General features: G+C 39.1%; 2 protein-coding genes across 2 annotated transcripts; one reads left to right on the top strand and one right to left on the bottom strand.

The window, feature by feature from the left end:
* Positions 1 to 284: 284 nt before the first annotated feature.
* Positions 285 to 5,870, bottom strand: LOC132115897 (zinc finger protein ZIC 4-like). Its single transcript, XM_059524303.1, has 2 exons — positions 3,506 to 5,870; positions 285 to 1,479 (listed from the first exon to the last, which is right to left on the bottom strand). The coding sequence occupies exons 1-2, from the start codon at positions 4,656 to 4,658 to the stop codon at positions 1,040 to 1,042; spliced, it is 1,593 nt and encodes a 530-aa protein (XP_059380286.1). The 5' UTR covers positions 4,659 to 5,870; the 3' UTR covers positions 285 to 1,039.
* A 2,985-nt stretch (positions 5,871 to 8,855) lies between these two features.
* Positions 8,856 to 12,219, top strand: zic1 (zic family member 1 (odd-paired homolog, Drosophila)). Its single transcript, XM_059524302.1, has 3 exons — positions 8,856 to 10,107; positions 10,601 to 10,764; positions 11,108 to 12,219. Exons 1-3 carry the CDS (start codon positions 9,138 to 9,140, stop codon positions 11,303 to 11,305), a joined length of 1,332 nt encoding a protein of 443 aa, XP_059380285.1. The 5' UTR covers positions 8,856 to 9,137; the 3' UTR covers positions 11,306 to 12,219.
* The last annotated feature ends 4,587 nt before the right edge of the window (positions 12,220 to 16,806 follow it).

Genomic DNA, 16,806 nt, shown 5'->3' with positions numbered 1-16,806 from the left:
TGTGCATAAGCAATACAAAAGGATATAAAACAAGTTATCGCTAAGAGAATTAAATTTATTTTAAGTTGGCTGGTGTTTAATATTACGTTTGAGTCACTTAGGATCGTGTATATTGTAATCATTAAGGTGTTTTCTATTAGATGATGCCTAATTTAAATAACGTATAACTTGAAAATTATATATATATATATATTTTAATATATATATATATATTTTAATATATATATATATATATATATATATATATATATATATATCCCTACTTAAGCGAAATGTAGCAGGTCTTTTAGCTTTGCATCATACACAATTTATTCAAAATACTGACAACTTACAAGGCATTTCGGTACACATTTTAAGGTCTCTTCTGATAATTAATATTTTTTAATAAAAATGGATTGCTGACAAGTTTTACAAAATCACAAAATAACCACATTGATTAATGACTAATCATAAATGAACCTTCATATCAAATACAATAACACCGTTTCCATCAAATTGGCTTGGCTGGCGAAAGCACAAAAGGAGGAAAGAGTCTACGTCTTTATGAAATTCAAAATATCCCAAATATTACTTTTGTACAAAGTATAGTAGCAAACATTTAAAAACTGCTGAACGACAAAACCTTACAAAATTACTGTTTACACATAGACATTAACTGTACATGTTTAATAATTAAGCACTTTGGTTCAGTAATAAAAAAAAGAAAAAAAATATTTACCGATTAAAAAATAAATAAAAAAAGATATTGAAATCAAAGCGGAATTTACAAAATAATACAGTGACATGCGTACGGTCGGTACACTATTTAGAAACATGGACACTCGGGACGTGTTTTATATCGACTGGTGGTTAGGCAGTGACATTAGCTGTCAAAACGCCAGTGCATCCTTCAGTAAGGCAGTAAAAGTGAACAAGCCATCTCTTTGAACTGACTTCCACAGGCGTCAGCCTGCGAGCATTCAGTCCAAAACGGACTGTCCAAATAATATAAGATGTGAAAGTTATTTTAGTCACTTTGCCAAAATAAGATTACATTTTGCTAGAAGGCGTCCCTCCGTTCAGTATTGCCGTACATTGGCCCCTCTGTATGGCCCGGTGTGGATGAACCGCTGGGTGGGGTCTGAGGGCCATTGGCACCGGAGCTGTGACACACGTACCATTCGCTTAAATTGGCCGGCTGGGACGATGATGAGAGCGGCTCAGAGAGCGCAGAGGGAGCTGGCTCCCTTCCCAAGTCCAATGAAGGAGAAACAAGAGATGGAGTCGATGATTCGTAACCCGAACTCGGAGGTGGAGACTTGCAGTGCACCTTCATGTGTTTTCTCAAAGAGCTGGGATGAGTGTACGATTTGTCACAACCTCTGACTTTGCAGTTGTACGGCTTATCACTAGTGTGTACGTGGGAATGCTTTTTCCTGTCACTGCTGTTGGCGAACCGTCTGTCACAGCCGTCAAACTCGCATTTGAAAGGCTTTTCACCTAAAACAACAAAACAGTTGTGACAATGGTCAATACAGGTAAAGCACATTATTACACATTGAGCACATAAGCAAATATAATTGGCATCAGTCGAAGGCATATCAAACTGTACAGGGCAATTCACGTCACATGAGCCCCATGACGTGATTATCTTTTTACTGCTCTGTCTGCTCTCATGACAGGCCCCTTGTGACTGAGACTTTCAGCAATGATTTCTTTTCACAATTACAGATCATTTGGCATCCGTCCTTTAAAGCGTGTGCCCTCGTAGTAGTTTCATTTACCTTTTGGAATGTAGAGCATGAAGATCTCATAAAATACATATGACCCACCATCTAAACTGCTATTAGGCCCGTCCCTCTGTAACCATAATAGCTGCTGGAGAAGGCAGCCAGGCAATAGAAATGTTTGAATTAATTACATTTAATCACATCACGCTTATTTCCGAAGGACATAAGCTCCAAGAGTTTATAAGACGTAATTGCTGCTGTCTAATTACAGTTGCTTGCTGAATATCAATTTGACCTTCAGCTGTTGGGCCGAGAAAGCCAATCAAGAATATTAGTTTACTACAAGAAATCAGCAAGGAAGAGACCCTTGGGAAACCACATCCATAACCAAAGATTCGAATACCGCCCAAGCAAGAAAATATATGCGGCTGCATAACGTTGGTTACACATCAAAACTGAAAATAGACTGTTATCTTAGATGCAATTTCCAGTGAAACGTTACACATGGCAGCCTTACTTATTATGCAAAAAAGAAAAAAAAGAAGAACAATATTACTGGCGTACATCGACCTTCTCTTGTAAACCTGAAATGCCAAAAAAAAAAAAAGTAATATCACAGTCGCTGCTAGCTGCATAGAGCCCCAAAATCATTAAAATTAGTAAAACTAACTATTCAAACCTAATGCATTTTATTAATATGTTGCATTTAGTAACATGTAAAGTGTATCCTTAGTCATGCTTGATTTATTCTTTCAGAACTTGTTGCATGCGGTGAGTCTGCAAGTTTTGTCAACAGTCTATACGTAGTTATTTACAGTTCAGAAATACATGGAAATGACTACAACATCGGGTCCTTTTGTGCAATTAATTTGGACAGTTTCTTTCTAAAGCCTGCTTTAGGGGGGAAAAGGCTTCTGACCAAGGGTAGGCTAACTGGAAGACACAAAAAATGCAGTGTAAGCAAAACAAGACACTAGCTTATCTAAAATGTTACCATGCGCCTGTAGATCGCTCTGAAGGGATAACTGTGTACTTGAACAAATGTGCTGTTTTTTAACGAGTGTTTGTGGTTTCCAAAATGTAGCAAAGGAGTAGGGTATAGCAGTTTGCAATGTGACCATAAATACTTGTGTACAACTTAGAGTAATTGTAATACAAACAGATTATGTCCATAAACTATTTATTGTGGAAAATATATAATTTGGGTTTTTAACATAAGGCAGCACCCTACCGCTCCATCTTTTATTTATCATTACTATATTATTATATTCGTCAGTCGACTAAACTGGAGACAGTAGGCCCCAAACATATGGATGTGCTGCAAAGCTGTAAGCAATCTGATGAAGTAAGGAATACATTATTTTTACAACACACGATTAGAAAAAGCAAACCAGAAATCAGAAACAGTAACAGTCCACAGTGCTCCATCATTATATTCTCCCCTTCTTTTTTAAAATACGACTTACTGTTAAAAGAATATTCTTTAAGCGTAAACTAAATACAAGTAGCCTATTAAAACTCACCAAATAACAGTGACAACAATGCTAATGATGACAGTGTTCTGCGAATAAATTCCATAAAATATCTTAAAAGCCAGTCTTCTTAAAAGCAGATTTTTTTGACAAACCGTGCATCAGTTTAGCTTGCAAGCTAGCTCACTTCATTAATAAACAAGTTGCTGTGCATCGACCCGTTTACACTCCAGCTTCATTGCGATGTGTCTAGTGACGGAGGAGCTTTACGAGCCTTAGCATTTAACCAAATTGTCCTAAGGGACGGGAAATGAAGCCACTAACCTGTGTGCGTCCTCTTGTGTATTTTCAAGTTTTCCGATCTGGCAAATACTTTTCCACAGCCGGGGAACGGACACGGAAACGGTTTCTCTCCGGTGTGCACTCTGATGTGATTCACAAGTTTGTACTTTGCTTTAAACGGCTTTCCCTCTCGCGGACACTCTTCCCAAAAACAGATATGGTTCGCTTGCTCCGGTCCTCCGACGTGCTCCACCGTCACATGTGTCACTAGCTCGTGCATGGTGCTGTAAGTTTTGGAGCAAAGTTTTTTCGCCGAGTGCTCGGGCTCCAGCCACTTGCAGATGAGCTCTTGCTTGATCGGCTGCCTCATGTATCGGAAAAACGCGCCAGCTCCGTGGTGGTGATGTGCGCTGAGATTCATGTTCAGATTGAGCCCGCCGTATCCGTGCAGAGGAGAAGCAGCAAACGGGTCTGCCCTGGAGCTCGCTACTTGACTCAAATGATCAGACCGAACGTACATTTCGGCAGGTATTCCTAACCTTATTTGTCCGTTCAAGGCTTGGCCACCTGGTGCTCCGGTAGATGGCTGCTCGTGATGAAGTCCATGGAAGAGCGTATGGTTCCCAGGGTCGGGGTGATGACCATAGTGTCCCGGATAGCTACCTGTTGTTGAGACAAACATTCCGTGGTGAGAGGCTGAACCAGATGTCTGGTCGGTCAGCACGGGCATGGCTTGAGCTGTCAAATCTCGGCGAATGAGGAAGTCCCTACCTGCGGATAGCGCCTGGGCCGTATGAGACATAGAGTACGGGACCGTTGCCGCCTGCACCGGCCCAAAAGCTCCCGTTTGACTGGAGACCACTTCACTGTGGCCTGCAATATGATGATTGTGGTGGTGATGGTGGTGGGGATAATGATGGGTTGGGCTGATTTTGAGGGCCGCGGAGTGCCCCATGTGTTCTGGCCCGAATGGACTCGGCCCCAGGCGGGGTTCCGCAGTCATCTCCCCAGGGTGCGAGTGAGCCATTGAGTGTGGATGGCTGCTGAACCCCGGGAAGCCTGTCACGCTCTGAGGGGTATGGTGGTGATGATGGTGATGGTGGTGAGCCCCTGCCAAGTCAACTAATCTCAGCGTCGTGTTCCGTTTGGAAAACGCGGGGTCCATCACAGGGCTTCCCAAAGCATCCACGCTCATTACTCCTAATTTTAGAATAACTTGACAGCAGGCAAAATAATAATAATGATGATGACAAATATATTTTAATCGCTTTGAAGGATACGAAAGAAAAAAATAATAATAAACTTCCCCTAAAGTTTAGTTGCTATCTCAGTGCCTACGTGGAATCCCATTCGGTTGAGAGGCAGCAGCAGGACGCTTTGATATACTGAATAGAGATTCATGGTAGGCGCTGCAGCCCGTGGAGCCAAACAATCACCGAGCGCTCTAATTGGTCAGAGCTCTGTGATTGACGTCACTCGTGACAGTTTCCAATGCGAAGAAAAATGTTTTAGTGACAGCAAACAGAGAACGCGCATGCGCCGAGCCTCGGGCAGCGGATGAAAAAAAATGTTTTTGTTATGCAAAGGTTATTGTACTTTTAACTGCAATCTCGAAGTTACATCGAAGCAGTGTAACCTTTCTTTATATTACAGCTGTGGAAAATCAGCGACTGCACTTTTAACCGCTTACCGCAATGATGGACTAGCATGCAATAAAAATGCGACCTAGGTTCTGTCTAGCAGTCCGTTATAGAGAACATTTGAAGGGGTTCCATAATAAACATCGAAAACGGCGGTTAGTAAAAAGGTAAAGTTTGCAGTTGCATGCAGCTTGTTTAGAATCTGTTTTCTCTGTATTTATCCCTTTTGTCGAAAAAAAAAAGTTTTCACGCCTCCTTTTTTCTTTAACGGTGCTTCTTCGTCGACATGGGATCAGTGTCTTGTGAAAAGCGCGAAGGTCGCCTATTGTCCGGAGGGGGTGAAAGTAGCGCAAAAACCTGTTGTTATGATCCGGGGTAATTTTCGGCCTCAGTTGTTCAGCGGCGGCGGATAAGGCACGAAGGAAGTAGTGCTTCATCAAACGTGTACAGGGCAGCAAAGAAGTCTCGACAAAATAGCTGAGTAGCTGCTAAATACTAATCTTAATACAGGTCTAATCCAGTCTTTCCGATGCGTAAAAGTTGATCACAACAGATTACCCACCGACATTTAATAAACCTTCTGTTGACAGTACACCTGTTAAAAATAAAGTACAACCATGATTCAACAAACGGCTGTTGCGTTTGTCTTGTATAGAAAGCTTGAAAGCAAATGGACAGTGGCCACCTCATGAAAACAGGCTCAAGAGTGTTTATCTTCCACAATAAATTAACGTCTGTTTTTGCGGTATATGAAGAATGTTTAAACAATTATTTGTGTCCACGTTGCCATTTTTTTTCAACCAAACAGTTTTATAAAAATATATGACTGCTTAATCAAAAAAAAAAAAAAAATAGCATAAATTATAGAGTGTTGCTCAAAACTCGTTGACCTTGTAAATAACAGTTAATGCTTTTATTTGTTTCTTTGTATGGCACTGAACGTAATTTTCCAATATGCAATGACATAAGCCATAAAAAGTCACTGTGTCAAAGCAGTTTAAACCATCATGAGGAGGTGAAATAAGTTTTGGTGAATTGCAATGTGCTTCTTACACAGTTTTGGTGAACTAAATGTTTCCCTCCTTGCACAATATAGAAGTTTTAATTAAAAATACAAATACAGAAGTATTACCGTGATTGCAACCGTTTGAAGCTTTATCTAATCAAACCAGCCGGACACAATTAGGAAGTGTTGGATGAACGGACCTAAAAAGGTCAGACAGTTAGTATTAGATGTCAAAAATCATCTGTTCAATCTCCACTGGAATTAAGCGGATTATATGTAAAAGTATTGAGACATTTAGATAGTATTGGTGCTCATGTGTCTCCATGATAAATGGAAACAGTTAACACCCCCACCCCCAGCTTACTTTGTATTGTAACTTCATTCAAAGGTATATAATGTGACATAAGGATTTTTTTTTTTTTTTTTGTAGATTTGTGATTGCAAGTCTGCAAAATCGCATTTCACGGAAACACTACTTCATCTGAAGGCCATTGTGACCGTTTTATGTTCACGCAGGCCTTTTACGATCGCACGTGAACACAAAATTTAAGTCTAAACCCCATAATTGTAATCTATTAAAATAATAAAAGCGTGGCCTTGGACGTTTCTTTAACTTTAGGCGGATTCATTTTAATCAGGGTCAAGATGCATTCAATTATTGATGCAAGTAAATTGGTATTCCCTTGAGAACGGTCATGAATTGATCTGTCAGACACCATCCGTTTTATAAATAAGTAAAGATTGTGTGAACTATGAAGAATAGTGAAGATGTTAGTCAAGTGGTTCGGGCTCAGGGTCGTATGGGTCGCAGTTGCATTCTTGAGGCATTTCTTTAGCACGTAACGAAAAGTTTACTTTCAGCTACTTTTTGCTGGGAAGACAAGATACAAAGCGAGTTTAATTTGACAAGAAAGACAATAGAACATAACACCAGGGAATGAAAGTCAGCTATTGCCCAAAATCATTGACATTAACTAAACATTCCAATGCAGCCAAAAGGCCAATTTCTAAGAAATTCTCTTTGTCGTCAATTTAAACACATATTAACAGACAGTTAAAATAACTATTTTACACACTCTCATGGAACGTTCTTGGCATGTTGATGCTTTTAGTAGATATAAATTAATTTTTTATTTAATGAAATAAAATATGGCTGAATGGCACTTAAAGTATAAATACTTAAAATGTATATATATATATATATATATATATTTTTTTTTTTTTTTTTTCTTCTTTTTTTTTTTTTTTTTTTAATACTACTAATAATACTACATTATGCCGTATTACACCTACCACTTCAATGTGTCCAGACTTTTAAGGTATTTAATTGTTGTGTATGAGAAAAATTATAATAATAAAAAAAATGCTAGTTTTGTCTGTTTATGGTGCTCGGTAAATATTTGCCAATGATTCCAGCCTCCAAAACTTATTTCGTCCCCACGCTACGAGTCTTACCGTGTTTCACCTGTTGAAGACATCGTCCAGATTTCTTTTATAAAGATAACGTGCTTCAGACAAAACATTCAACTCAACAGCTTCGCCTGGCCCACTCTCTCTCTCTCTCTCTCTCTCTCTCACACACACACACACACACACACACACACAAGGAGTTTGCTTGTGTATGGAGCTGAAGGCTGCAGTCTGGATGATATTTTAATGGTTCGGCTGTTCATGCGGCTTTGAACTCCAGCCGCCGAAGTTTCCTGCAGAGAGAAATCCCACTTCACAACTTCCACAACCCACAACTTTTACACACACAAGGGGGGAAAAAAGAAACACACAAAAAATATACTTGGAAGGCACGGAGTTTCTCGTTTAAATATTTAATGTAAATGTCAAAGCAATTATTAAATTACAACAACAGTACAACAAAAGTGTTTTGCATAGGATCTGTGACTTTCTCAGACATCTCTGAAGTGGAAACTTCATTTAAAAGATGCACGTAAAGAAAGTCAAACAAACATGGAATGCCAACTGCTAAAGTAGGCGGAAACTTCATGCATTAGCCCCGCTGCCCCATCCATTGCATCTTCATAAAAACAAATAGCTTTATATTTATTATTTTTTACAGTTGACAAGTTTCGCTCTCTCTCTCTCTCTCTCTCTCTCTCTCTCTCTCTCTCTCTCTTTAAGATGCAAATAGCAAGCCAGTGATTTCAACTTAATGAATGAATGAATTGCACCTTGCATGAATATTGCTAGGTGCTATTTTTAATCGTATACGATTATGAAGAAGAAGAAAAGTGAAGCATAGATTTTATTTATATATATTTATTATTATTATTATTATTATTCAAAATAGCATGAAAAAACACGTTTGATTTTTCAGGATGAAACGCACGAGTTCCATGCCATGCAAGAATTTGCTACACTATTATCACATTTCAGCCAGTGTTTACTAGATGCGCGCCAGGTTCTTCTCAGAGCATCAGGCTTACACGTAAGTAGGCCAAACGTGGAAGTACTCCGTCTAGGACAAAAGCTATTATTCGGTCATGCATTCACTAAACTCTGTTTTCTGAATTTCAACGTCCAGAGAAAAATCCCAGTCAGCAACCTCCCGACAATCCCATAGATTGATGATGTAAACCGACCAATCGCACTGATGCTGAGGCATGGCGGGCTGTTATTTGGTGAGTGAATGTTAGTAGGAGTAGAGCGCCCTCTCCAATGATGGTCCAAGCACGGGGTCACGTGCTGCCCCCCTCCTTCCCCATTCATCAGGGGTGGACTGTGTTGTCTTTTCAATTCATTTATCTGCAGGAATGATTGCAACTATCAGTCTGAAGCTCACCGCCTGACTGAGGAGGTGAAAGTTGCGCCACAGGAAGATAAACCGCAAAAGACAATATTGCACATGATTTGCGTGCGCATCGGATGAGCAGGTGAGGGAAATTCCTCTCCACCAAAAGTAAATAGGAATAGGGGATCGGAGTTCGCCTCGCACAGACTCAAGTCAGAGAAATAGCAAGCAGAGACAGTTGCTAGAGATTCTTCCTCTCTCAGTCTCCTCCGTTGCAGACTGAAGATGCTCTTGGACGCAGGACCACAGTATCCCACCATTGGAGTGACTACTTTCGGCTCCACCAGGCATCACTCAACAGGCGAAGTTGCAGACAGAGAAGTGGCTTTGGGTATCAATCCGTTCGCCGACGGTATGGGCGCTTTTAAAATCAACCACAGCTCCCACGACCTCGGCTCTGGGCAAACGGCATTTTCCTCGCAAGCGCCCGGTTACGCCGCCGCCGCTGCCTTGGGACACCATCATCACCCCACTCATGTCAGCTCGTACTCCACCGCCGCCTTCAACTCCACTCGGGACTTTCTCTTTCGCAATCGGGGCTTCGGAGACGCCACAAGCGCGCAACACAGTCTGTTCGCCTCCGCCGCTGGAAGTTTCGCCGGACCACATGGACACTCTGACGCCGCTGGGCACCTGCTCTTCCCGGGACTGCACGAGCAAGCGGCCACGCACGCGTCCTCCAACGTGGTGAACAGTCAGATGCGCTTGGGCTTTTCCGGGGACATGTACGGGAGGGCCGAGCAATACGGTCACGTCGCGAGCCCCAGGTCCGAGCATTACGCCTCGACGCAGTTGCACGGCTATGGCCCCATGAACATGAATATGGCTGCCCATCACGGGGCAGGGGCCTTCTTTCGCTACATGAGACAGCCCATAAAGCAAGAGCTCATCTGCAAATGGGTCGAACCAGAGCAGCTGACGAATCCGAAAAAGTCCTGCAACAAAACTTTCAGCACCATGCACGAGCTCGTGACCCACCTGACGGTGGAGCACGTTGGGGGACCAGAGCAGTCGAATCACATTTGCTTTTGGGAAGAATGCTCCCGGGAAGGGAAACCGTTTAAAGCAAAGTATAAACTTGTGAATCATATCAGAGTGCACACCGGAGAGAAACCGTTTCCGTGTCCGTTCCCCGGCTGTGGAAAAGTATTTGCCCGATCGGAAAATCTGAAAATCCATAAAAGAACACACACCGGTAAGAAATGCATTTCCCACCATGTACATTCACGTTACTGGTAACATTTTGTGTGCATATGTTGTAATTTTGAGCCTAAAATGGCAAGCAAATAATGATAGTATTATTTTGTAATTGTTTCATTATTTGTTTCTTTGTCCTATTGACTAATTTCATGCCAAGCACAATACCGGTACGCGAATTATTTTTTCTATTCGATATAGGTTATATGATATCTAACAAATTAAACGTAGAAGTACAGAACCGTTGCAAAATAAATAACTTAAACAATTTGGGTGAAATTTAAAGATATATATTATTGTGAGTTGTGTTTCGTAGTGGAATATAAAAAGGAACTTTTTTTTCAACGCGTTTATATTTGCTCATATTTATTTGCTGTATTTATGTATTTCTAAATGTAACATATGTCAGTATATATAAACAATAATAATAACAAAACGTGCTGGCATCATTAAATTCGTATTTTAAGAGATGTTTGTTCTGTTTCTGTTAGGTGAAAAACCGTTCAAGTGTGAGTTTGAAGGCTGTGACAGACGCTTTGCGAACAGCAGTGATCGCAAGAAACACATGCACGTCCATACTTCTGACAAACCATATCTCTGCAAAATGTGTGACAAATCCTACACACACCCCAGCTCCCTCCGGAAACACATGAAGGTAACAATAACATTATTGTGCATTATTATTATTTTATTTTTTTATACCTACATTATTTAATGTATTTTTTTAACTCTTTACTTTTTTTCCATTTCATTTCTGCACTGATTTTAAAGTTTTGTTTATGGCATCTTATGCAATGTTTTTAATGTTTTGGATAATGTTGCAATATGCACCGAAATGATATGTTATTTTGATATAAAAGCTAACGCTAAATCTGCCGCCATAATCTAAACATAAAGCTGAATACAATCTGACAGACATGTTCGGGCGCAATCGGTTGGTACAGTTCAAGATGTAAAATGATGAGGCACATTTGAAAGTATAGTTTTTTGGTTGTCAGGTTCACGAGTCGTCGTCTCAAGGATCCCAACCCTCCCCGGCAGCCAGCTCCGGCTACGAGTCCTCCACGCCGCCCACCATCGTGTCCCCTTCCACAGAAAACCAGAGCAGCAGTTCCATATCACCAGCATCATCCACAGTTCACCACACGAGCAGCCACAGCACCCTTTCGTCAAATTTTAATGAATGGTACGTGTAAATATTTTCAAAAGACTGCAGAATTAAGACTGCTTTGGAACCAAGACTCAAAAGTCAGCCTATTCTCGCGTGGACCTACATACACACACGATGTGGAGAATCTGAGAGGTTTTCTGAAACCGCTGTCTAGAGAGAGCAGTGCATGGACGGGGTGTGCAACGCTCTTGACAGCCTTTTTCCGATTTTGCCCTCTATTTCTTTTGCAATTTTCTTCTTTATGTCTTTTTTTTTAATTATTATTCATATTTTCGGAAGACTGCACAGAGAACTCCAATTGCATGCTACCAGCAGGTCACAGACTGTTTTTTTTCTGTACATAAAGATTCACCTAGTTTAAAATGTAATATTTTATTTTGTAAATAGTCATAATACAGTTTAAGGGAATTTGTGAAAAAAAATGTGGTCCCTAGATATATGGAAAATGAAATGGTTTTACGAATATTGCGATGAATAGTCTTGACTGAAAAGAATGTTATAGTTTATGTGTACCAAATGTGAATTACCCAGTATTACCACAGTCTACACGTTTACCTAACCGATTAGTATTAATGTGCTTTTGTATCCAGTGCAACATTTCGTCTCCAGTCTGAGTAGCACACAGTTGTTGTTATTTAATGTCATGTCGATAAACCGTGTAGTGAAAGCCTGAAGCTCCGTGTCAATCTTGTTTATGTAAGTGATAAAATATAAAACTATCTGTCTATGGCATTGGCAATTGCAAGAAATTATTACTTGTATATAATTCAATTTCCCATATTTATCCGCATGTAAAGGACCGGTAACACATGTTAGAGATAATCGGTATTTATGGAAAATGCGTTCGTAGGGTATGTAAATTTTAGTTTACAAAATAATGTTTGGTTACTTTTCGTACACTATTAAAGAATTAAACGTGCAACAACAACAACAAAAAAATGCCTTCAATACTTTATTTTTCGACTGTGGTTTAAAACAATTGAATTGAAGGGTTGAGAAATACCAACGGGGAGACTCCACAAGTTAACATATTTATTATTTCTATTTATTTATCATTTCCAAATAAACTCAGTTTCAATTAAATCATTGCATAACTACAGCAACAATAACCCCTGGTGTTAACTAGAGTTAGGATTTAACGCTTAAAGAAGGAAATGTGAATTACACAAATCAAAATGACATTTCAGCCCTAAATAAAACCAGCGCCTGCTTTCATATTTTACCCCACTAATTCAGCAGGACGAATTATTGTCTAAGTAATTTAATTTCACTTTTGTACCCCTCATTATTGTCAGAAAAAAATAAATAAATAACCAAGTCCCCAGAGTATCGTTTTAATGCATTAAAATGTCAAATCGTGTCGAAATCGCTTCTCTACATGGTCTTATTTAAATAGTTTGCAGTACTTAACTCTCTTCACGGCCTCATATAATTATGCTTGTTTGGGACCAGTATATAGTAGGAGCAAAGGACTTCAGCCCAAGAAGAGAGTCACTGTTGGGCTTTTGTTCTTGGTTGCAACTTGCTTGATCGCCCCATTAGGCACATCAAGATCATCGCCAGTGCACAATTCTCCCTGAGCGATTTTGCGAACTGCAAAAGATGCTGTTTGGGTATTAAAATTTAAAAAATGATAAATCGTTTAACCATTGCGCATTTCTTAACGGTCAGAAAGTGCAACGTTTTCCAGAATAAGAGAGGAAACCTCTACATATGGAGGGAGGGGGGCCATCTGAGCACTCGTAAGTCCAGGCAAGCACGCGGTCTGTACTATTAGGAGTAGCCTACTATGCATGCATGCAACTTTGTGTGTGTGTCTCAGATAACACAAGATCATTAGCATGTGCAAATTTAAACTGTGCCCCAAGGCTATGCAACTAATGAATCGAGCATTGCAGTGTTTCTAATTCGTGGCCATTTGGATGTATTTTTGTTTTCAAATGTGATCCGACGACATGCTAGTTGCAAAGCGGTGCTTTAGAGCTTAAAGGAAAATGAGATATACGCTACAATGTTTACATGTTCCTCTTGGGGGTGTGCACAAGTGCAGGCGCGAGGGCAGACTGCCGTGCGCGTGCATGCGCGTGAGAAATAGCCCACCGACAGGAGGAGATACTGACTTCGGGAAAATATAAACATATTGGCACATCAAACAGTAGGGGCGAATACGGAATGCATTATGTCGGAGGTGATTTTTTTTTTTTCGAAATATGTTCATATTCTCCTTCTACGGGTTATTAGGTTTTGAGATATGTGAATGATGGTAATAAAATGAATTGTTCGACTCTATTTAACACTCTATCTATTCAAACGTTCTGGTACATTTTCATTCATGCACCGTTAGAGTAGTAGTAGAAAGTGTTATGTATTGATCCGTACAATGGAATGCACATTTTTGAAGGAAGTCGTTTCACTCGCCTGTTATCCTCATTACTCCCATCTCCCCCAGAAAAATAAAAGCACAACAATCAAATCCATGGAAAAACGCCATTACAATATGGCTATGTTAGATTATTTGATGGATATGACTTTTAACTAAGATATCTGCGCCTATTTTGTCAGTTAACCCGTTGTGGCAACCCCAATATTCAAATTGACTTTAAGAAAAACTAGCTATTAAAAAAAAAGAAGAAGTAAAAATCCATTTAGGTATTACACACGTATTATGCCTAATAACACCACATTAAAGGCGCACAGAGAATATAAAATGCTAAAGCCGTAGGCTATATCTTTTTTTTTTTTCATTGTTTTATATCACAAAAAAATACTTTAGGAAATATTTAACGATTTTAACATAATGCAGAGGCATATGCATTGTCTCAAGAATAAATATTTGATAGTTCTTACGGCAAAAAAATACCACATGGGCAAAACAAAAATATATAAATTGAAAAATATTAAATATAACTTGCCGACTGCTTGGAAACCAAAGGGGTTTCTCGTCAACTCTCAAGATGAAGACGGAATATTTTGACAATAATGTGCATTTTTCGATGCCATCGTCTAATAAAACATATTATGAAATTACCGTTTAATTTGAGCAAGACTAAGGAGTTTTGTCTAATTTTGAAATGCAGCCTGAACGTAAAAGCGCGATTAAAATCAATAAGTCAAAGCTTTTCGACATTTGAACAATAAACAAAAATCGCCTTGTTGTATATTTCTTCAAGGAGTGAACCTTCATTTCATCTTTAGCCGTATTATTTCCTGTGCGTCTCGCTTGAGAACGAAAAATGACAATGTACTTTCCAACAAGTTACATAACAGTCAAGGCGAGCCTTACATAACTGTTAACATTAACCTGCACTTGTACAGCCCTAAATAACGGGTAGTTCCATATTTTTAAGCCTTTCATTGTGCTTTTCATAGCCAGATATTGAGCTGCATTTACGTTCACTGCTGAACTTTCTGTGATTGTTGCACAGCTGTTGTCTAGAGATTGATGCATCGCTGTTCTTTCTCTGTAATGTAAAAGTAGTTGACAGTTTTCCCTTTCATTCATATGCTCTTGACCTCTCTCTGACTTCAGCGCTGTCTTTTTTCGGGTGAATGTTACAATGAGATCAGGATTAAAAAAGAAGAAGAAGAAGACATTTAAACTTACGCAGAGTGCAAATTGACACGAGTGCGCCAGAGAGTCTGAGTGTGACTGTTATTTTGCATTGAGATGGATGATTATTTTAAGAGTATTTATCATTGCTTTGTAAAGAAAGCAATATAGATTGGTAGTACAAAGACATGCGAATAGGTGATTTTTCTTGTGTTGATAGGTCAGGGGAGCATGCAGAGAAATCTAACATATTTTACCATAATATGCAACAGTAGCTACATTAACTGAGCGACCGCAAATTTGTTTCTAAAAAGTTAACATTTGAAAATAATAATAATTTTAGTCTCCCTGCATAGACAATGCACTCTTATATGTAGCTAAAAAAATACACTAATTTTATAATTGCATTCGTTATATATAGGCCTGTGTTATCATCATTATAACTATTTTAATCAGTCTATATTTACACGTGTAACATGGACAGTGTACGAGGAATGCTAGCGAATAAATGTATTTTGTTGGGATCCAACAAGAGATGTCTGGTTAACCTAGGCAAATGTTTCTTGAATATATGCGCTATGCACACGCCATGTTGTGTTTTCTTCACTCTGCCCACAGCTTGGATTCACACTGCTAAAGAAAGAGCCGTCAACTAACATGAGTCATAAGGGTTTTTGTGACCCCTCCAGCATTAGTTGTGGACATCATGACATGCTATTAAGTATGGACCACAGAAGATTTGTGGAGGCACTGACTTTGTCTATGTTGTTGTGTTCCCCTGACACGTTGCTAAATGGGGTCATTCCAATTAGTTGTTTGGGACAGGGCTGGACTTCTTCAGGGATGTTCACACACTGTCCCAGAGTCTGGGGGGAAAATAACAAAATAGGAAATCCATAAAAATCAATGTATTTAATTTAAAAAGCATTATCCACTGTCGCATGTGTCCACGCAAACATAAAACATTCAAGCTTAAGTTAAAAGACTATGGCTACATACAGGAAATGCCAATACTAAATATATGGAATGTATAAATCTCAAAATATTAATTCAAAATAATAAATCAGTAGACTGCCCATTTGCAGAATAAACAAATATGTTTTTTTTTTTTTTGTAGTTTTTCTATTCTTTGGTTACCTGACGTGTGGCTAAGCAAAGTCTTTTTGAGTTATGTTATTGGGAGGATTGGTATTTTATTTACTCGTCTCAGATGAGAGCAGCTTGTGGACATCTGCTCTTTTAATTGCATCTCATCAGTATAATAAATGTTAAAGTCTGGAGGTGAGGAAATAGATTGGAACACTCAGATAATGGCCCTTCAAATGGAGTCTCAGAAGGTTATTCATTAAAGAAGTAATTTGTAAACTTAATGCACTTATAAAATAGCCCAATATTGGGTCTTTTTGCATTTCATGGGCCAGACATTAAAGGCTGAGAATAAGAAAGTGCATGTTTCCAAATGAAAAACTAGATAGCCAGACTGATAACATCACATCTGGGAAAATTTCTGTGAGCAAACGTGTTTTTTAATATAAGACACATCGTGCTTGTAAACTGCAAGAAGGACATTTTGTGAGGGTGGTTTTGTTTGTTTTCTTAAAAAAAAAAAAAAAAAAAAAAAAACTATATCTTAAATAATTTAAGCAAACTATGCATGGGCTTAACAGCGTTGTAAAGTTATTTAAATGTCCTTTCAAAGAGTGTATGCTGAGAACTGTATGCATTTCAAGCATCCAGTGAAAGCTCTTCATTAAATCAGAATACAGAGAACTAATTAAAACATGCTGTAGAATGCTCCCCAATTAACATAATCATTGACCTCATTAATATTGTGCATTGAACCACAGAAGGGAAGTTTGGGCTCTTTGTAATTAAATACAAAGATATGTTTGCATCTTGGAAACAGTTGTTCAGAAAATCAAACACACCTTGGCATAAATATAACACAGAGAAGCTCATTTTGGAGGGAAAACGTT

Source organism: Carassius carassius, chromosome 35, assembly GCF_963082965.1.
Source record: "Carassius carassius chromosome 35, fCarCar2.1, whole genome shotgun sequence".
NCBI classification, from domain to species: Eukaryota; Metazoa; Chordata; class Actinopteri; order Cypriniformes; family Cyprinidae; genus Carassius; species Carassius carassius.
The sequence above is the reverse complement of the archived record's forward strand: the minus strand, read 5'-3'. Positions and strand labels throughout refer to the sequence as shown.